Source organism: Sceloporus undulatus, chromosome 3, assembly GCF_019175285.1.
Source record: "Sceloporus undulatus isolate JIND9_A2432 ecotype Alabama chromosome 3, SceUnd_v1.1, whole genome shotgun sequence".
NCBI classification, from domain to species: Eukaryota; Metazoa; Chordata; class Lepidosauria; order Squamata; family Phrynosomatidae; genus Sceloporus; species Sceloporus undulatus.
In genome coordinates, this window is record NC_056524.1 from 148251084 (window position 1) to 148274616 (window position 23533).

Consider the following 23533-nt stretch of genomic DNA (forward strand, 5'->3'; position numbering starts at 1 on the left):
CATCTGGTTTCCCCAATTGCCATGCAATCATTTATTTTCTCCAGTAGGTGGCATCTGCCAATTACTGAATTTTCTTTTCCAGGCAAAGAATCAGAAAATAAGGATCAAGAGTTACTGTATCTCCTTCAGTTCCATTAATTTTGCGGTGGGTTCCTTCATCTCTAATGCAGCCTGAAGAACCCTTGTTCAAGGAATATATTTATGTAGTTTGCAGAGAGGAACCAAACTATACAAGAGCAAAACAGCAAGGGATGGAAACGGTTTCCTCTTCAGTTAAAATTCAGTCAAAGACAGGGAAAACCGTTCTATAATCCTTGTCTTGTGTAATTTATTTATTTATTTAAGTATTTTTCAACTGCCTTTTAGGGCATAATAACTCTCGCAAGGTGATGTACGTAAAATAGAAGATTAAAGAACATTAAAATAATCATATCAGGTCATACTACACAGTTTATACAATGGGAAGTCAGACAGGGGGAGTTGAAAGACTCTTGCAACAAAATGGATGCAAGAATTTTGAATCCATAGCAGCAACACTGAAGACATTACTCACTCAGGTGACCTACTTAAGGATGAATTTGTGTAATCCAATTTTCCTTATTACTAGTGCTGATTACACATTTGTTACTAGATGTAGCAGAGTTGACATTCAGAGCCAGGCTTCCCAATATCAGAGCCAGTCTGGGTCTGAAACGTGGAGGTAGATGCTGTATTACAGGTTCTACTGATGAGCAGATTTGCTAGGTATAGTTTGGTGGAGATAGGATAGGAAGAAGTTCCCCCTTGGATTTTTTAAAAATAAGCTAGAAATCATGTTTCAATTGATGCCAAGCAGTGTCCCACCAGTAAAATCCACTGCTAACCAGCTGTCCCCGTTTCCAAAGTTTGCACCATGCAACCAGTGAGTAGTCCAATAAACATGTAACATGTTATCCCCTCCTGCATTACTGGGGGAAAGAGGCAGGAATTCAGTGCTTCAGATATCCTGGATTTATCCTTCCACCCACCACCTCCTCACAAAACATTACTCTGGGTTTTTCCCAGAGGATTTAAGATTATATTGATTATATGGAAGAAGGCAATCCTGCAAATAGGTTTGATCCAAGCCATGAAGGGCTTTAAAGGTCATTACCAACACCTTGTACTGTGCCCAGAAACCAATGGGCAGCCAGTGGAGAGATTTTAAAATAGGTTATGTGGTCACCTCTGGTTTTTCCAGTGACTAATCTGGCCACCATATTTTGAACTAGTTGAAGTTTCTGGACTAGGCACAAGGGTAGCCCCATGTAGAGCACATTGCAGAAGTCAAGTTTTGAGGTTACCAGCGCATGTACCACAGTTTCCAAGTCCCCCAGATCCAGGAAAAAACACAGCTGGCGTATCAGCCAAAGCTGGTGACAGGCACTCCTGACTATCGCATTTCCCTTATTAGACATCTGGAGGGACAAGTCCAGGAACAGTCCCAAACTGTGAACACAGTCCTTTAGGGGGAGTGTGACCCCGTCCAGGACCAGTTGACATATCTCAATACTTGGAGTGCGGCCCCTACTGTGAGTCCCGCCGTCTTATCTGGATTCAGTTTCAGTCCATTTTTCCTCATCCAGTCCATTACTGCCTTTAATGAAGGAGATATTCTGGCAGTTTTACAGACTTCAGGCATAGAGAAAGGTGCCAGAATCTGAACCTCTTTTTTAAGCTACAATCATGTCATACTTGAGGATCTAGAGGCAAAAATCATCATGACCAGGACAAAATAACTCAACCTTGTGCTTTTTGTAAGTGCCAAAAAAAACATTTTCACCATCCTAAAATACATTTTGGCATTCTTTTTGGGCCAGGAACAGCATCATAAAACTGAGATAAGTGTAAAATCCAAAGGTTAATTGCATGCTGATTGGCACTCAGGAAGTCAGGTTGATTCACTTTGCATTGTAGGCTGAGAATCACTGTACATCACTAGGCATTATTCAGTATTTGTTAATGGCATTAACTGTATGTTCATATTGCCATAAAATAAGATGTTATAAAAAGTGATTCCCTTGCTAGTGTGGCATAGCAGTTAGAGTGGCTAGAGCAAACTTAATACCCTTCAGAGGTTTTGAACTATAACTCAAATAACTCCCATCTAGCATAACCAACAGTAAGAACATTGTAGTACAAAATGTCTGGAGAGCATCAGATTTCCTGCCTCCGGATTAGATTATATATTTCTTGCTCCGGGTTATCTACAGTCCTGAGCAACAATGCTCCTTTTATGGGGGAATTCATTGCTAGAAAGAGGTTTACCACCTGAGTAAGAAAAGAACTACGATGTATCTTTTCTGTTCCTTCTTTCCCCTCCTAATCTGTCCCTCACTTTTCTATACCTCCTTTTTTGCCGGCCTTTTCCTCAAGAATTAGAGCTGAACCATTCTACCCACATAATTGGTTGTTTGTTTTTTTTAAAAAACCCTATTTTGGTTGTGGTATTTATATTTTAAGATTTGACAGTCAAGAGTTCAGAAGCTGGGAATCTGAGTTGAAAACACCATTTTATTCCTCTTTGGATGATGACACTGGCGCGGGACAAAAAGGACAGTCTCCTGGCGCCTAATTTTGGTCCGTGGGGAAGCCGCAGCCTCCAGACCACGGGACTTCCTCACAGACCAAAAAGAACCCGCGAAAAGCTGGTTCTTCTTGTGGTGTGATTATGACACCGCAGTGCGCCAACGGCACTCGCGACGTCATAATGGCGCCATGACGTGCAGACACTAGGCGTCCATCATGTAATGATGGCAGTGCCCATCTCTACAGGGCACCGCTATCTGACGCCTTCATCACGTGCGAGGGGTGAGGGGCATCTAGAAGCACTGCCCTTCACACGTGATGAGGGCGTCCTATCACGCCCATCTGGACCAGACCTATATCATTCTCTGGTAGTGAAAAATAATCTGCTCGTGGCCATTACAGAATATTATACATGTAAGGCTGGCACTGAAAGCAGGTTCCAGCAATTAAACCATAGTTGAGCAGTGCTTTCAGCATCTCTAAAGTGCATTCCTTCAGCATTTTTACGTCATTGAGACTGGCTCCACTTACATCTGCCACCAGTGTCTTGAAGGAATTTACTTCTGAAGCATTTTTCTTTAAGGCTGGGTTGGGTGAGGGGGGTGGCTAGCTCTTACTGAGTCCTATGTATTATTATTATTATTATTATTATTATTATTATTATTATTATATCTTACCCACCTCTTCCCATGGAACTAGGTGGGGCACAACAGGAATTGACAAGCAAACAACACATCAGTTAAAACACACATCAATGTAAAAGGACAAATAAAATGTAAACATATTAAAACAATCCACATCTAAAATTTATTTAAAATTCATGATTTAAAAATCATCTGGCTAAGCCTGCCAGAACAGACTGATCTTGAATGCTCTTTTAAATTCAGACAGCTTATTCAGCTGTCGAATCTCTTCCGAGAGGTCATTCCACAGTCTAGGGACAGCTAAAGAAAAAGTCCTCTGACTGACAGTTGCCAACCTAGTCCTGGCTGACTGAAATATCTGCCAGAGGACCAAAGCATACAGAGTGGATTATATGATTCATAGAATGATGAAATCATAGAGTTGGAAGAGAGCACAAGGGCCATGCTTAAAGACCTCCAAAGAAGGAGACTCTACCACTCTCCGAGGGAGTGTGTTCCACTGTTGAACAGCCCTTACTGTTAGGGAGTTCCTCCTAATGTTGAGGTGAAATCTCTTTTCCTGTAACTTGCATCCATTTTCCATGTTCTAGTCTCTGGAGCAGCAGAAAAAAGCTTGCTCCATCCTCAATGTGACACCCCTTCAAATACTTAAAGAGGGCTATCCTTTTTGAATTATGGTGCCCAGAACTGGACATAGTATTCCAGGTGAGGTCTGACCAATGCAGAATAGAATGCTACTATTACTTCCCTTGATCAAGACACTATACTTCTGTTTATGCAGCCTAAAATAGCATTGGCCTTTTTAGTTGCCACATCACACTGTTGATTCATGTTCAACTTGTAACCTATTAGGACTCCTAGATCCCTTTCACACGTAATCCTGTTCAGCCAGGCACCCCTCATCCTATATCTGTGCATTTCATTTTTTTTCCTACCTAAGTGCAGTATCTTATATAGAAGAAATGGGAAAAGAGGGAAATCACCAAAGAAGAATTCAAACAAATAGCTAGCATGTGTAGAGGTAAAGGCAGAAAAGCTAAAGTGCAGGATGAGCTCAGGCTCGCTAGAGAGGTTAAGAACAATAAAACGGGCTTTAGGGGTATATTCGCAGCAAAAAGAAGAAGGAAATGGTAGGGCCACTACATGAAGAAGATGGCAAAATACAGGAGACAGAGGAAAGGTAGAATTACTCAACACATTCTTTGCCTTAGTCTTCTCACAAAAAGAAAGGCATGGTCAATTTGAGGAAAATTAAGCAGAGGACACAACAGGGGAAATCCAGCACAGAATAAGTAAAGAGATAGCATAGGAATACTTCCTCCACGAACATGGGTCATTACTTCTTTGACCACTTTTATATCTGAGTTGAAGACTATCCTGTTCTGGGAAGCGTCCCCAGGCACTGTGTGATTATCTATCTGTTATTTGATTGGATAGTTGATGTTGATTTTTTTAAGTGTTGCCTGCGTATTTTAACCAATTCTATCTTATATTATTACCTATTATTTTATACATATTTTGTAGATTGTATGCCATTTGTACGTGTAGCATGTGTACATTTACAGTGCTATAAAAATAAACAATAATAAAAAATTAATAATTTCATTAATCTAAATGAATTTAAATCTCCAGGACCAGATGAACAATCCCCACGGTATTAAAAGAACTGGCAAATGTAATATCGGAGCCATTGGCAATAATCTTTGAAAACTCCTGGAGAACAGGAGAAATCCCAGCAGACTGTAGCAGCAGACTGCCGGCATGCGTGAGCAACCAAACTCAGAGAAATGTAGAGCTATGCAGTTCCCAGAAAGTTGCAGTTCCATGGTATGAATGACAAACTTGGAATGTGTGTGTGAGGTTATTTGTATCATTCCGGTAAAAAAAAACAATGTATGAATGAGTCCAAAGTGATGTCAAACTGGATTATTTCTGCAGTGTGTTTTGGACCCAAGTTACCTTTATTTTGCTAGGGTATAACTGTACTACCTTCAACTTCACTCACTCACTCTCTGCATTACATATTAGTTCCATTACAAATTGAGAAAAATCTGATTCAGTATAACTAGGTGAACATTTTATTTCACTATAGGATATATGTGAATTTGTGGCACAGGCTACATGCCACATTTTGTCTGGACTAGCTGTATTTATGACTGATTGCAAAACAAGAGATACTGTGAAATAAAAACAAACTTAGCAGTATATTCACTGTTAATGAGTTCCTACGAGCACTAGAGTTTGTAAATATGTGTTGCCTTAGAACAGTGGTTCCCAACTTTTTCTGTGCCCCACATTCCTAGAAATGTTTGATTAATATTCACACTCCCCACAAAAGTAATATCACATTTGAAGTTGAAGAAATCTTATTTCTAACTTTGAACCACAAATTGAACCACATACAGTACTGTGGGTGAACCAACAGAATTTTTTAAAATAAGCTTTTAACTCAGTGCATAAAATGCAAATATAAAATGAGCAATTATATTCTAATTTATTCATGGTTATGTCTTTGAATTCTGCTCCCATGTTTTTCCAAACTGAAAGGATGGCAGAACAGATGAGACATTATTTCCTGGCAGGAGCAAATTGGCAGATAAGATTGTTCCACTGTGCCTTCCCCAGTTTTACATGGCACCTGCCAACTGCGTACCCCCCACCCAAAAAAAATCAGGACCAAGCACAGAAACAAATGAGTTTGTGCAAAATTAGAAAACAATTTATATAATATGCAAATTAGGCTTCCCAGATTTGCATAGCTAGGATAGTGGCAAGTTGACAATGTGTAAAAAAATGGAGTCTCAAGATTTGTAAAAGATTTCTCGAATTAGCCCAGATATGCAACCAGTAATACACCAACTTATCTGATGGTTTATGTTTGTTTGTGATGCTTAATAAGTGAGAGCAGAAAGTCAACTTTTTTCACCCTTCCTCGCGACAGTGGCAATTTCTCTTTAACCTGAGCAAACTCAAAAGGTGTTGGTGCTGCTATCTTTGGGCAGGTTGAAAAGGTTGGCAGTGGGCCTGGCACCAACTTCACAGACTGCTTTGGCAGTGTGTAAGAGAGATGATTCAAGTAATGCCTCTTGGAGGTCAAGTGTGAGGGGGAAAAGGAAACAAACCAAAACGTGGGACTAGGGAGGGATGGAGGAGAGGAATGAGCCAGCCATAGGGGCAGGAGGTACTTCCTCCCCCAAACATGCACTCATGCTATCCCCCATATTGTTCACATTACCAATTGTGGCAATGTCCTCTAGAGTCATACATATGGATTGCCTACTTTACTTTCTGTCACAGAAGTGAATCGCAGTTATTCACTCCTGCAGCAGGCAGAAATTGCAGCTCCCATAGACTGCTGGGGCGGGAGGCAGATTTTGTTGTTTGCCTTTGCTTTGACCCTGATGCAGCCTATTCATTTTCCCCCCACACATTATTGGTTCCCCCATGACTTATAGGAGGCAAAGTAAATTAAGCTGCAGTCTGGAAGATTCTTGATGTAGAGAAAATAACCTGCGCCCACTCTTGACACTGGGCTCGCTCCAATGTAAGGCGAGGGAAAGCCTTTATTCTTCCCTCGATTGTGTCCCTAATTGCAGCTGCTATACTTTCTCGCATGGTTCTCAGTGACTCTCATTAGGTTCTGTGAGAGAAAATAAACACAATTCATCATATTGATGGGCATCATGCCAATTAATTAATAAACATGGGTTATTAACCAGAAGTGGTGTGCGCCTGCTGCTCTCGCCTGTTTTTGCCTACCTTAACAGTGGGTGCTATGGCAACACGGAGAAGGAAGGATGGGGTGCCTAGCAACAAGAAGGGTCTGGAAGCAGATTTCTAAGCCCCGTTGGGAGATGGCAGCTGAATGAGAACAACTGATAGAGGAGTGGGAGAAAGATGCTAAGGACGTGGGGGTAGGAAGGGGATCCTGGAGAGCTGTGAGATGGAAATAGCAGAATTAGCCTTTTCTTTGGCTCACACTGCAACTTGTATCTCTCCATACCATTGTTTCTGTTGGTGAGTACAGTGCAGAAAGAAAGTGGTATAAATCACACAGAATCTTGTCTCTTCAGTGAAGCTGAACAAGTGCATGTTTGCAAGTGCATGGGTGACTTCAACTATCCTGATATTTGCTGGAAGTCAAACTCAGCCAAATCCTCAAGGTCTAGCAAATTCATCACTTGCCTGGAAGACAATTTCATGGTCCAAAAGGTGGAAGAGGCAACAAGGGGGTCAGCTATTTTGGATCTGATCCTAACCAACAAGGATGACTTGGTTAATGGGGTGCAACTGGTGGGATCATTAGGTGGAAGCGACCATGTTCTCCTGGAGTTTGTTATACAATGGAAAGGAGAAGCCAGGCATAGTCAAACGCGCATTCTAGACTTTAGGAGAGTGGATTTCAGTAAACTTAGAGAAGTATTGAGTGTGATCCTGTGGTCAGAAATACTAAAAGGGAAGGGAGTTCAGGACGGATGGGAGTTTCTCAAAGAGAGATACTGAAGGCACAATTTCAAACAGTTCCAGTGAGAAAGAAAAACGGGAGGTGTCTCAAGAAACCAGGATGGATGACTAAGGAACTTTCAACGGAGCTAAGTTTGAAATGGAACATGTATAAGAAATAGAAAAAGGGGAAATCACAAAAAAGGAATTCAGAGAAATAGCAGTCATGTGTAGGGGTAAAGTCAGAAAAGCTAAAGCGCAGCATGAGCTCAGGCTTGCTAGAGAGGTTAAAAACAATAAAAAGGGCTTTTTGGATATGTCTGCAGCAAAAGGAAGAAGAAGGAAATGGTAGGGCCACTGCGTAGAGAAGATGGCAAAATGTTAACAGGGGACAGAGAAAAGGCAGAATTACTCAACACCTTCTTTGCCTTAGTCTTCTCAGAAAAGGCAAAGGCTGCTCAGCCTGAGGATAATGGAGCAGAGGACAGAATAGGGGAATTTCAGCACAGAATAAGCAAAGAGATAGTAGAGGAATATCTTCTTAATCTAAATGAATTTAAGTCTCCAGGGCCAGATGAACTACATCCAAAGAACTGGCAAATGTAATATTGGAGCCATTGGCAATCATATTTGAAAACTCTTGGAGAACAGGAGAAGTCCCAGCAGACTGGAGGAAGGCAAACGTTGTACCCATCTTCAAAAAGGGGGAAAAAGAGATCCCAACAATTATCGTCCAGTTAGTCTGACATCAGTACTAGGAAAGATTCTGGAGCAGATCATTAAACAAAGAGTCTGTGAACATCTAGAAAGCAATGCCATAATCACAAAAAGTCAACATGGGTTTCAGAGAAACAAGTCATGCCAGACAAACCTAATCTCTTTCTTTGATAAAATTACCAACTTGGTAGATGAAGGGAATGCTGTGGATATAGTATATCTTGATTTCAGTAAGGCCTTTGACAAGGTTTCCCATGACATTCTTGCAAACAAGCTTGTAAAATGTGGGCTAGACAAAGGAACTGTTACATGGATCTGTAACTGGTTGACCGGCCGAACCCAAAGGGTGCTCAACAATGGCTCCTTTTCATCCTGGAGAGAAGTGACCAGTGGGGTCCCACAGGGCTCTGTCCTGGGCCCAGTGCTATTCAACATCTTTATCAATGACCTGGATGACAGAATTGGGAACATACTTATCAAATTTGCAGATGACACCGAATTAGGAGGAATAGCTAATACTCCAGAGGACAGGATCAACATTCAAAATGATCTGAATAGACTAGAAAGCTGGGCCAAAGCTAACAAAATGAAATTCAACACAGAGAAATGTAAGGTACTGCATTTAGGGCAGAAAAATGAAATGCACAGATATAGGATGGGCGACACCTGGCTGAATGAAACTACATGTGAAAGGGATCTGGGAGTCCAAGTAGACCACAAGTTGAACATGAGTCAACAGTGCGATGCGGCAGCTAAAAAGGCCAATGCAATTTTAGGCTGCATCAATAAAAGTATAGTGTCTAGATCAAGAGAAGTAATAGTGCCACTGTATTCTGCTCTGGTCAGGCCCCACCTGGAATATTGTGTCCAGTTCTGGGCACCACAATTCAAAAAGGACATTGAGAAACTGGAGCGTATCCAGAGGAAGGCAACTAAAATGGTGAAACCTTCTCCAGGCTAAACATCTGCAGCTCCCTAAGTCGTTCCTCATAGGACATGGTTTCCAGACCCTTCACTGTTTTGTGACTCATACCTACTTATGGGCAAAATTAATTGATACAAAACAATAACCTGTGTAGTGAGAAGCCAGAGTTTACAATTTAGGTTTGAAAACTAATTGGACAAATGGGACTGAACAGACAGGCCAACATAAAGCTGCTTTGGATCACTTTGAAGGTATACTTTTTAAATGCTGCATGTGTCCTAAGAAGATGGAAGCCGTGCCAAAGCCATATTCTAGTCCTAAGTACTACAATGTAGCTTTGGCATAGCTTCTGCCCTGTTAAAATGTGTGTGTCATTTAAACAGAATACCTCCAAAGTGACCCGAAGCAGCTTTATTTTGGCCTGTCTGTTTGGGCCCAAACGTTAAATATTAAAATTCAAGAATTATTTCATTGACACTAACATGATAATTGAAGTAATTTGACTCAGTTAGTGTGGATTAAATTGCTTCTTAAAACATTGGTTTCCAGATGTGACTCTGGGATTTACAGGTAATAACATGGAGATTGTCACTGTTGAACCTAGGGACACGTTGATTTGTTATTGAAATCTTCAATAGTCCTATTTTTGACATTACAAAATTGCCTTCTCCCAAGAGAAGACCCCCCCCCCCCCCGCCAGGTACTACAGTGTTGGACTGCAAATGCAAATGAACACCATTCAGAAAGAGAGGGATTCCCAGCAGATAATGGATCATGAAGTAAATGGACACCCTGTAGGCCTTGCCATTCAGCAACCCAATAACACACAGATTAACATGCAAATCACCTCCTCTCAACCAACAGTATATATACCCCACTCTCTTTCATTCTAGCATTCTCCAAAGATGCCAGCCACAGCTGCTGACGAAATGTCAGGAATAAACTCTTCTAGAACATGGCCACATAGCCCGAAAAGCCCACAAAAAACTATGGATGCTGGCTACGAAAGACTTCAATACCACTGGATGACCTTGGGCACATCACATGCTCTTAGCAGCGGCAAACTCTCTGAACAAATCTTGCCAAGAAAATGACGATAGGTTCACCTTAGGATCACCATAAGTCAGAAATAGCTTGAAGGCACACAACAACAACAACAACAACAACAACAACAAATCTTTTGGCTTCAATGAGATTTACTACTGAGGAGACATGGAGAAAGCATGTTCTAAATGAATCTTAGGGCTCCAGACTAATAGCTCCAACCTAACTAGCCCTCTCAACGCATGTGACCTGGTGAAGCAGGATGTGGAGGAAAGCAGAAGAGGAGGAAGAAGCCATGAGAGAAAACAGGGTTAGATATAACTGAGGAAAACGTTCCACAACATTATCCAAGTGCAACAATTCAGTGGGCAATAACAAACACAAAAAGATTACAAAGGAGTTCACTACAGAGTATTCCAAATGATATACAATATTTTATATTATACAATAGAAAATAAAATAAAATCAACAAATAAGGGGGAATGAAGAGATCTGCAATTTACCCCAGTTCCCCAAAAGTTACGCAGATCTATAAACAAGATGCCAGCCTTTCAGGCATGAAAGATCTAAACTCTGTAAAAGCAGTGGCTGCTTGATGGCTAAGCATACAAATCATTCTTTATTTCCCTACCATTCAAGACCAAGGTTCATTTTTTTCTTTGGTTACCATCCTCATTTGTTCCCCAATCTCTGCTCTTCCGTTGCTTCTCAGTTCTTCTGAAGGGTTTCCATAACTTTCTTTATCTCTATCCATGCTCCAGAAGTATGATACAGCAAACAATTTGTTCCACTCCTAATCTTTCTTCTCCTTAGGCCTTCTTGACTGACTCTGTCAAAGGAAGAGTCCTCCACCCTAATGAGTTTTAAAAAGCTAAAATAATTATTCTTTAACATACAAGATCACCATCAGTGACTTCTTAATGTATTAATTAGCTTTAGTAAAATCTAGTGAGTTAAGCTGTGTTAGAGAAATCTAACAAAGTAATAAACATTTTATATAACTAGTTATTCCCAGTCTCTGCTTTGGAACACAATCCAGACCTACCAGGATGGCTTAGGGTCAGCTGAAGTGACATTAGACCTGACGGTGTGCTGAATCTAAACTGCTCTCCTTCTAACAGCTGCTAGAAACTATTTAGGACTGCTGTCTATCCAGCCTAACATTGTGCCAATGTAGTGCCTTTGTCGCTGGATTGGGGTGGATTTGGATCTGACATAATTCAATTACTTCCTTGCTCTGCCACTTTGCTACTTCTGTTTTGAATTCTTCAGCTACAGTGGTACCTCGGGATACGAAATGCGCGGGTTACGAAATTTCCGGGTTACGAAAAAAATCCATTCAAAAAAACTGTTCCGGCTTACGAACGTTTTTTCGGGTTACGAAAAAAATTTTGGTGCTTTTCGGCGCTATTTCACACGAAATCGCGGCTTTTCCCCATTAGCGCCTATGGGTTTTCGGCTTGCGAAGGCTTTTCGGGTTACGAAAGCGGCGGCGGAACGAATTAATTTCGTAACCCGAGGTACCACTGTACTGAGCTCAGTGACAGTCAACAGAGTATCTGTGGTGGCAGATCATTCTGCTGTCCAATCTCTGAAATCAGTCAGCAGCTAGACTGCAAAAGACTATTTCAGATGGCATAGGAGGGTTCTGCCTATTCCTGACCCTACATTGCTAGTAGATCTTTGAATTAGGGTTGTTCTATTCTCCAGTCGGTTATTTTAAAAAAAATGTTTTATGTCTTTGCTTTACTTAATTGTATTATATATTTTATATTTTTCTCTTGTATTATCTTACCTTAAACATACATCTGTTCAAAATGTATAAAAAGAGATATTTGGTACAGAAAAGGAGATTTACAGCATTAGAGGCAAAAGTTTCAGGTGTGGAGTTTTTCATAATACAGTTCTTTTCACTTTGGAGCTAGTACTCAACGGGGATTTTTCACCACCTGTCTTCTGAACTAGTTCATTTATCTGCTGTTATTCCAGTTGAAGCTTCCTGCTATCATGTTTAACAGACTTGCCGGATCACTGCAATAGGAATGATAGGAAAGGGTACGTAAAAGTGCCACGTCATAGATAGATTTCATGTCATTCTGCCTTGGATGATACTATCCATACAGGTTCTGTTAGCCTCTGGTTTGCCATTTAGACAAATTGAGAACTGTAACTGTCACAGTTTCTTATCAGCACACTGGTGCTGACACTCACCCCCCCACACACACACACACGCATGACTCCCTTTCATTTAGAAGTGTCATCAGTGAAGGGCACCGACACAAAAGACTATTGATTTGCAAGGCTTCTATGACAGCTTCTGTGTTTTTGTTTTTAGTGAGCATCCTCTAAGTCACTTGGTCTCTGACTCGGATTCTGAAATGGACAGCACAGAGCAACTAGCCCTGGGCAGCACGGACACGCTCTCCAATGGGCATAAGGCTGATCTGGAGGCTGCTAAGCGCCTGGCAAAGAGGCTCTACAATCTGGATGGTTTCAAAAAAGCAGATGTAGCCCGCCATCTGGGGAAGAAGTACGTGTGGGTATTAGGAGAAAAGACTGTTCACACAGAGCTCTGTTAACTCCCTGAAGAAATCCAGCTACCCTCATGCAGAAATATCCTGAGCCTTGTGGAGGATAACAGATAAGATACCACCTTCACTGAAGAATAATAAATAAATATTTGGCTAGCTTGCCTTTATGAGACACCCTTGGGATGACAGTGTTTTCTGTATGGCCCACATAGCTTATGCCCTGGGGATGATTTATGCTGCATTTCCTTTAGCTTGACAAAAATGTTCACACTAACCATGTGTGCCTTCACTCTTAATATATAGCCACTAAAGAATAAAACTCTCACTAGAAATTAAGGTACATAAGGGTTGTGGAATAAATTCCTTCATCAAAGACAATTAGGAGTCTTTGTTGGTTTTGGGTGAATTCTGCCTTAAATCCTGTGTTTCTGTTCCTTGTTGTGGCAATCATAATGTCCTCAAGTTTCCCTCTCCTTAATTTCTATCCCTCTCTTATATAAGAGTTTTTAAAATCTTTTTTTTTTATCCTCTCCTTTCCAGTAATGATTTTAGTAAGATGGTTGCAGGGGAGTACCTCAAGTTCTTTGAATTCACTGGAATGAGTCTGGATCAAGCACTGAGGTGAGTGTTCAAGAGGGATGTGTGCAATCTTAGAAACAGATGAAAAAACGAGTTTCGGCAAAAGACTGTCTGCAGTTGCATTCAGGATTAACATTGATTTATATTTGTCGAAAGACCGCAGTTCTGAATTTTATTTTATTTTTATTTTTTTAGACTTTAAGCAGCCCTGACAGCTCATCAGCACTGGATAAGTCTTCTGTTTTTCCTGCCAGCTCAGCATTGCCAAACCAATTGTAGCACCCAGTGGATCTAGCATCTAGTGGACAACCATACTGTACATAGCTGATGGCTCCATGCAGCCTGTAGAGTGGGGGTGGGTGGCTGGGACACAAATTGTAAAAGCTAGTCTTAGATTTAGAGCATGTACAGATTATTATTCTTTGAAGTAATGGGGACACCATAATCATGCTTCTGTTGAAGGAGATGCAGATTTTTATGCTTCATAATAATACATCAGGTACTTAAAACATACTTAGAAATGCTTTTCAGAATAATTTGCTGTCTTCTCAGAACCAATTCAGATTCATTCTTGGATAATGTCCACTACTGATTGCAAGATATTTATCCGCCCCACACACCTTCATTATCTACAGTTAAACAACATGTGTGTATGTGTGTACATAATATAAAATAACCATAATTGAACCATACCTTATTTTTTCAGTAGACAAGGAGTACTGGGGACAAATAAGGTTAAATCAACAATGCTGCGGGTGAGAGGGTAACATCATTTCTTGCTACATTCCATTTTGTCCTCTTAATCAAGCTGCCTATAGACCAGTATGAGTTCCACTAGAGGGAAAGCAAGGTACTTATATTGTTCCTGTCATTCCCTCAACCCAATCAAAGACTAGTAGCCATTTTTGTCTGGTAAAATGGTTCATAGGAAAAAAGGATTAACACCGCTCCCACTCATGAACCAACTATTGGCCTGAGCCTCTTTAGACGTCGTATTTATTATGCAATAGCCTTGCCTGGTTCTCAGAACCAAGGGATCCAGAAATTACTGTGTTGCATTTGAGCCCTTCCTGTTCTTTCCCATAACAGCTGCTACCACCACCAACTTACTACTGAAAATTCATTAAGGAAGGAAGATGGGAAGCATAGCACAATGCATGTTTCCTGGTAGCTTTTATGATTCTCTGAATTGTGCAGTGTTTTCCCCAGTCCAAAAATGCATACAAAATGTCTACATTAGGCAAAACTGGATACAAAAATGTGTACATTGAAGAATATAGCAATAAAAAAAAAAGAGCATACATTAGGGCATAGTGCTCACAAAAATGCATGCATTAGGAAAAATTGCTTCCAAATTTTTGTATGTATGAAAGTGCATTTTCTGCTAGACACCTTTTTTGAAAATATTGCAAAATGATGTGGAAATGGCATGGGGGGAAATGACAAAGGAAACAAAATGAGTTATAGAAAGCTAAATAGTCATTTGTCCATCTTTGCAAAGAAGGATGGGCAAAGGACAGGGGAACCTGCACTCTGTCATGTCTGATACAGTGTGAGTTTAACTGGAGATGGTAGGCTTATACCAAGTCTCTAAATCTTTCAATATTTGCAAGGTGCAGGATCAAAGAATTAATTCCTTACTATGGTATGAGATGCCTTCCTTAGGTTGTCTGAAACATACATCTTAAGCTTATCTTTAACAGTGGAAATTTTCTCTCTCAGCTTTGGAAGGCTTCTCACCAATTTACTGACAATTGTATTTCAACATGGGATTTATTTAAACACCTTTTCTTTGGTCTATAGCCGAAAAGGTTTCCAGAGCAACTTACAGATCGGTCCTTGCCCTCAGGATTTGTCTAAAGATACAATGCAGAAGGAATGACAGGGAAAGGATAGAGAAAAACAAGCAAACTCATGTGTCAGTTATAATTCCAAAGTTCTCAGAACAGTCAGCCAAAATGGAAAACACTTAGGAAGAGGACAATGGCTTTACATCTCTTTATTCTCTCTATTGCAATCTAACTCCTTTTAACAATGGGGCAGTCACTGTGTTGGATCAAATCTCAATCATAGAATCTCACAGTTGGAAGAGATCACAAGGGCCATCTATGCCAACCCCCTGTGCTGCAGAAACACACAATAACTCTAGCACTTCTAAAAGATGCCCATCTGGTATCTTCTTAAAGACCTCCACTGATGGAGAATCAACCACCTTCCCAAGCAATCTGTTCCACTACTGAACAGCTTTTGCAGTAAAGAGGTTCTTCCTAATGTTCCAGTGAAATATCTTTTCTTGTGATCTGAATCCATTGGTTTGTGTTCCAGTCTTGATACAGTTTAAGTTAAATCATACCTAACCTAAAATCAATGTAATTTTAAATTAAATCATGAGATCCAGTGATTTCAGTTGGAATGAAGTGCAGCTAAACTAGTCTGAGTCCAAATTGTTATCTTTGGAGTGCAGATGGAGCTAGAGTTATTCTATTGAAAACATGGAGAACCCACCTTTCTTCAAATGGGTTCAAAACAGTTAATAACAATTGTAACAATTATAAAACGATAGTAAAGTACTAAATGGGAGTGCCAACTCATCTGATAGTCCTGCTGTGGGATCTTACTCAGAACAAGAGACTACTATTAGAACAGAACACAGAGAAACAGAATGGTTCCCAATTTCAGGTACCTGTTTAACTTATACGCAGAACATATTGTAAGGAAAGCAGGCTTGGACACAGAAGAAGGAGTGAAAATAGGAGGGAGGAACATCAACAATCTAAGAGATGCAGATGATACCATAATGCTAGCAGAAAACCTCACAGACCTGAAACAACTACTAAAGAAGATCAAGGAAGAAAATGCAAAGGCAGGCTTACTGTTGAACATAAAGGAAACAAAAACAATGACCATGGAGGATCTACATAAATTCATTCTAGACGATGAGGAAATTGAAATAGTTAAAGTGTTCCCATAGCTTGGATCAAATATTTATAAGAATGGAGATTGCAGTCAAGAAATCAGAAGAAGATTAAGAATGGGAAGAGCAGCTGTGAAAGAACTAGAAAAGATTCTAAAATGCAAAGATATACAACTGAGCACAGATGTTGGAATCATACAAGCCATTGTATTCCCTATGACCATGTATGAATGTGAGATCTGGAAAGTTAAGAAAGAAGACAGGAAGAAAATCAATTCATTTGAGATGCGGTGCTGGAGAAGAGTGCTGAGGATACTGTGGATAGCCAAAAAGACAAAACAAATGGGTCCTAGAACATATCAAGCCAGAAATCTCCCTGGAAGCTAAGATGACAAAATTGAGGTGTTGTAATCTGGCCACGTCATGAGAAGGCATGATTCATGGGAGGGGGAGGCAATAAGGCTAGGAAAGGCAGAGAAAAGTAGATCCTTGGAGATGTCTCATCCACAGGGTCACCATAGGTCAAGATCATCTCAAGAGCAGTTAAAACAACAAACAAAGTACTAAAAGTATCTGTTATACATTAAAAGCTAAATAAGAACCATTTTAAAATGCACAATCAAAGTAATTTAACAAGTTAACTCTTGATAAGTTAAAACAATTCAGTGAAAGATGACTGGTCGCTGAAGGCCTAAACCTTTCATGACACATTCACAATTCAAGTGTATTTTTATATTAGTGTATTAATGCCATATAGGGTATTAATGTATAGTCTTCCGGACTGTGATGGGTCAGTGGATATCACTCCAAGTAACTACTGGTTCTTTTTTTTTACCTCCAGGTCCTTTCTAAAAGAGCTAGCCCTCATGGGTGAGACCCAGGAGCGGGAAAGAGTCCTAGCTCATTTTTCACAACGCTACTATGAGTGCAATCCTAAAGCCATCTCTTCTGAGGGTGAGATGTTATGAAAGGAGAAGATGGGTGGGTCAGATGGAGGGCTTGGGGGATCAATTTGTTATCTTCTCAGCATGTAGAGATCTCTGCTAGGCTAGGCATGCAGATTAATCTGAAGGTCCCCTATTGCAGCATCACTGGATTACAGCAGCCCACACTTGCTGGAACTAGACTAAGGTCAGTTTGCTATCTCAAAAGGGGTGGAGGACAGAAAGCGAAAAGATGGTGGAGAAGAGAGTATCTGACAGACTGCTCTGCCAGGTCCTCGGTATCAAGCGTGGACTCTGTGTGGAGGGGTTTGTTTTTGGCCTACTGGTCACCACCAATATGGTGATGATCCCCACACCTGACTGCCATTACCAGGGAAGAGCAATGGGTGGAAGAGAGCAGGCTGGACTCAACAATGTTTCCCTCTCCTCACACTTGCTTCCTTGTACACACTGCTGTCTGCAAAGAGAAGCCAGAACTATGCTATTGGTTTCCGTTATCTGAAATCAGAACGTGAAGTCAAAAATAATATTTTTCTACACACTCCTATTTCCCTGAGGTTCTACGAAAGATTTGGCACTCAAAGGTGCTCCACTTTCAGCCAGCTTATAGCTTGCTTACCCTCTGCCTTTGCCCATTTCTTTAAAAATACACATGGATAACTGTTCCCCACCCACCCCAAACACACACAAACACACACAGAGTATGTTACACAGCAAATACTATGGTTCACTGAAAAACTAGTACTGTGGTTCCATGTGCATAAAGTTTAAAATGGTCTCAAAGAAGAACAATCAACATTATTGAAATTTAAAAAGTATCTCAAAGGTTTGGAAAGGCAAGGCCTAACTCATTCATACTAACAAAAGTGAAAATATGAAGAACTGTTCACTTTTCTTTTTATTACAAAATTCTTTGGGTAATAATACAATGTAAGACACTTCAGAAAAACCAGAACTATGGTATACAAGACTTCATATAACTCACTTTCTAGATCCATTCCAGTGTTTACAGGGAGCTTCCGTGTCTTCTAAAAGTTAGTTTTTATAGCTATATAGAGGACATTTTTAGCTTAGGTCTGCTCTATCTACATTATGGAAACATTTGAGCAACATTTAGTAAAACGAAGGCTGGGTGAGCTCGGGCTGATGACCTGTCTCTGATGCTTGTGCTGCAGATGGAGCCCACACTCTGACCTGCGCCTTGATGCTGTTAAACACAGACCTTCATGGACATGTAAGTGCACCAATCCTTTCGCTTGCTACCTGCTATCTGGAAAGTTTATTACTGATATATATCAAAGTAGCAATGAAGGAAAGCTTCAGTTTCCTTGGCCAGGAAATCTTGGTACTCAACTAAATGAGTTACACAGTGTTATGGCTTAGCCAAACAGTGCAGTTGTCTGGAAGTGCTTCACAGGGCCAAATATGTATTTTCTAATTCAAATAACCCTTTTTTAAAACAGAAAATGCTGCATTTTCTCACTGCCTGTGCCCTTTTAACAGATTACATGACAAGAAAAGATTGAAAAGAAAAAGGAGCATAAAAGAGAGAGGAGTACCAAATGATATAGATGGCACTTGGAGGAAGTGAAAGATTTAAAAGGAACTGTGATAAAGTATGTCATGATAAAAGAAGATAAAAAGGAAAAAGTTGCCTGGAGGACAAGAGTATTGCAAATATAGAGATGTGTAGTATTTTTTTAAAAATAAAAATAAAAACTGCTTTAAGAAGGGAGGAAACACAAAACCCAGCCACTGTATAAAGTTGAAAAAAGACACTGGTGAAAACCAAAAGAACAGATTTCCTTGGAACTCAGCCTGGAGGGAAATGTGGTATGTGCATCCAAACTGCACTAAATGTGCTACTGTAGTGGGCTCATCTCCAAAGCAATGTACTTCTGCACCAGCCCTTAGCCCAGCATGCATTGTTGGCCTGCAATAATGGCCAGCCAGAACAAAACCCCTGAGAAATTAATGGGGTTACCATAAGTTAATAGGTGACCTGGAGGCATGTGCATGCACATACACACGCATGCGCAAACACACACACACACACACAAGCTCTAAAAGACTCACATGCAGGGCATGGTAGCAATAGGCCCCTGCACTTAGTATTCAGGGATATGTACTGCTCCTACATGATGAAGTTCCTCTAACATAGAAGCAGGAATTGTGTGAGCTGCACTTAATTACATGAGTTGCAAGCCTTGTTTACAGCACTCTTTTCCCCAGCTGTCACCTGAGGGCTCCCATTCTTTAAAAAAAGCACAACAATTTTTGCCTTCAAACGGTCAGCCACCATTTCTGGAGGCCTGTAGGAGTGGTGGATTGTGTTTTAACCTATCACATCAGCCAGAGAACCCAGACTTCCAGTTGCATTTTTCAGAAGAAAATAATAGAAAAATGTTGCCATGCAGCTTGCTTTGAGACCAGACATTGGGCTCTGCATTTGCTATCTAACCTATGTTCTAGCTAATCACCACCAATAGACATAACCCCAATCAAGTTGTTTAAGCCTTTCATTTAAAGGGCTAATAGGAGCCAGAGCACATTACCTTGTATTCTAACAAGGGATTCTGACTTGATAATCTTGACATGATTAGTATTGTAGGTCTCATGACTGTGATACTCTTTTTCCTTTCCCTGTTTCTTCTTTCAGAACATTGGGAAGCGAATGTCCTGCTTAGATTTTATTGGCAACCTAGAAGGACTCAATGATGGAAGTGATTTCCCTCGAGAGCTTCTCAAGGTAAATAATTTCAGAGCTCTTCTTGGACACATAGTACAGTGCAAAGAGAGCCCGTTGGATCAGTTTGCATGTCACTTTTACTAGGATATTTCCCCTAGGCCTGGCCTGTTTGATGGGATTTTCCAGCCAGAGCATTGTCTTGGGTTGCAGCCCTTTTCATAAAGAGGGCATTCTGCAAACACAGCCCTTATTCTGAGGTGTGTATGCTCAGAAACAGAGGAGCCCCTGCAATCTGGAACTGCACACTGATCCCTAGCACTGGTCAGTCTTCAGAATTGTGCAAGTTCTTAATAAAATCAGATTTCAGAATTACTTATCTGAAATCTCTGCCTTTTTGTTTTGCTCTGTTCTTGTTAAGCAAAAAACATAGGCCTTGTATGAGAGAAGACTCTTCTGAAAAAATTTCTGCAAAATAGTTCAGGGTCCAAAAAATGGAGCTTCTGTGCCTTGCCTGGAGGACCATGCTATCCATATGAGATATTATTTATTTGTGGTGCTATGACAATCTGAGAAAATACCAATACCATATTAGGCTTACCGTATATACTCGACTATAAATCGACCTCATGTATAAGTCGAGGGCAAGTTTTGGGGCCAAAATTATGGATTTTGCTATGACCCGTAGATAAGTCAAGGGTAGAATTTAGGTGCATATAGCAAACAATCTAAAGGATGAAGCAAAGCAAAACAATGTTAAAGAACTTATAAAATTCCATAAAATTCCAGCAGACATAAGTCTTTGTGCTTACTCTTAAGGTTGGATGGATGAGAGAGTAGAGGGAGTCAGTACTTCACATATCATACTCCTGCTTTTCGTCTTTTCCTTCTTTTAAATAAGAGTTAAGACACATTTCTTACATTGACCCATGGATAAGTCGAGTCAGTTTTTTGGGGTCAATTGTTTGATCTAAATTTCTAGACTTATACATGAGTATATACAATACTATGTTTGGAAAGTGTCCTTTTTGAGGTCAGTGAGAACTTCTGGAGCCAGAGAAGGGATGGTACTGGATCCAACTAGCCAGGAATGGTGAATGACATGAGAGTGGGGAAGGGAGGAAGAGGCATAAACAATTCTGGTGGACTTGGCTCAACCACTATACAGTAAAGCTAACAAGAACCTTTGCTCTAAAGTTGCCCAGCCTTCTCACCATGATGGTCTGCTCCAGCTTGCTAAGTATGAGAAAGCTCACTAAGCCATTTCTCTATTGCATGTTATAAATGCGTTGAATAGAGCTACCAAAGCTGAAGAGATTGCATTTCTGTACTGTAAGATATGCACATCCAAATACAATATGTCTACTCTATCGAAAAAGTCTTGGGCATTGCACACTGGAGATACAAATGTTATAGATTTTTTGTGGGTTTTTCGGTCTATGTGGCCATGTCATGTTCTAGAAGATGCCGGCCATGAAAGCCTTCGACTTCACAAAATGTTATAGACACAGAATTTGTGTCCTCTACCATACCCTGGTCACTTTCCTGCTGATGTTGTCAAAAAGTGAGATAGGGGAAAAAAATGATATTGGACATAGACGATAAGGTGTTTGTTTTTTAACTACATACTCCTTGGTAATAACATAATCCAGTATTACAATAAACAAGACCAATAACTGCAGTGATACCATAAGCAAGGATGAACAACAACAACAACAGAAGGTAACAAAGAATAGTACGAGTGGCAACAATTAAAGTAATAGTAAGAGAAATTAAAACATTGCATTGCTACAAAACTAATGTTAAATAAGTCTTACCTATATGGTTTAGGGATTCCCTCCCAATATTTCCTGTAACCAAGTCCGGGAAGAAGTAGCTAGCAATCTTTGGAAATTAGATGGGCTGCAATGTTAAATCAATTTCAAGGGCCTTTGTTAATTATTTCTAATATAGGCATGTGCATTAATCATGAGTGACAACATCAGTCTCTGGCTAGAACTAATGACAAGGGAATATATCCATATATCCTTCATAACACTAATGGGTATTGCTGGACATTTCTTGCTACAAAATTACTAACACCATAACTTTATTATTTGCCCCCAAATGGCAACTATGCCCATATGGTGGAAAACAGCTGGGAATCGGATGCATATTAGAAGAGGTTTTCCTCCTGTCTCACAGAAGAATGTTTTATTTCAAAGCTGGTGCTTTGTGTGAGATATGCACACACCATCTAAGAATAAAAAACTATTTTAAAAATTCCAAACCATTTTTTCATATGCAGGTATGTGCAGATTAGGCTAAATAATTAAAACATCTGTTTGATATCTTTAATTAGTTTATATTATAGGATGTTGGAGACAGAGAGCACATAGATCATTGCAACCCATGCAGTTTAATCTACAAGAGAAAGGGGATAATTCCATTAGTTAAAGATCATAACCTTTATTTATTTATTTAGATCTCAACATGGGACCGAAGGTCAGAATTCTGGTATCTATTTTTTTTAAAAAGTTTGAACTAATAAATTTGAAACCTGTCTCAAATATTTGCCTGGGAACTGGGAACCCTGTGCAATCAGGGTCCCCTAATGATCTGAAGCATTGTAACTATTTCTGTCAAATGTGATTAGTTTCTATTTAGACCAGGGATTGAAAAGCGTAGTTTGCCAGTACCTGCATCCCACTATGGCTCCCACTTTTTTCACATTCATCCATAAGTAGCCTGTGCATGGGAAGTAAGTGAGATGTATGTGTGCAAAAGAGAGAAAGAGAGAGAAAAGAGGCAGGCTTTGAGCAATCATCTCATTAAATCACAACACTTAGCATTCAACAGAAAGTAGATGTGCTCTCAGAGCTCGCAGCTCAGGCTTACTCCTGACATCTTTATCAATGACTTGGATAAAAAAAACAGAGAGCACGCTTATCAAATTTGCAGATGACACCAAATTTAGCGAATACCCCAGAGGACAGGATCAAAATTCAAAATGCCCTTAGTAGATTAGAAAGTTGGGCCAAAACTAACAAAATTAATTTCAACAGGGAGAAATGTAACGTACTGCTCTTAGGTAGGAAAAAATAAAATGCTTAGATATAGGATGGGGGAACACCTGGCTTAACAAGACTACATGTAAAAGAGATCTAGGGGTCCTAGTAGACCACAAGTTGGACATGAGTTAACAGCCAATGCAATTTTAGGCTGCATCAACAGTAGTATAGTGTTTAGATCAAGGGAAGTAATAGCGCCACTCTATTTTGCTTTGGTCAGGCCTCACTTGGAATTCTGTATCAGTTCTGGACACCACAATTCAAAAAGGATGTTGACAAGTTGGAGTGTGTTCAGACGAAGCCAGCAAAATGGTGAAGGGCCTGGAAACCATGCCTTATGAGGAAAGACTTAGGGAGCTGGGTATGTTTAGCCTGGAGAAGAGAGGGTTAAGAAGTGATGTGATACCCCTGTATAAGTATTTGAAGGGGTATCACATTGAGGATGGAAGAAGTTTGTTTTCTGCTGCTCCAGAGACTAGAACATGGAACAATCGATGTAAGTTACAGGA

The 23533-nt window shown here is 40.2% G+C and overlaps 1 protein-coding gene across 1 annotated transcript in view; it reads left to right on the plus strand.

The window, feature by feature from the left end:
• Window positions 1-23533, plus strand: part of PSD (pleckstrin and Sec7 domain containing) — a 133764-nt gene that overhangs the window by 47787 nt on the left and 62444 nt on the right. Inside the window, exons 6-10 of the mRNA XM_042456465.1 lie at window positions 12656-12850; window positions 13392-13472; window positions 17186-17298; window positions 18464-18522; window positions 19948-20037. Coding sequence (XP_042312399.1) covers window positions 12656-12850; window positions 13392-13472; window positions 17186-17298; window positions 18464-18522; window positions 19948-20037 — 538 coding nt within the window. The remainder of the gene's footprint in view (window positions 1-12655; window positions 12851-13391; window positions 13473-17185; window positions 17299-18463; window positions 18523-19947; window positions 20038-23533) is intronic.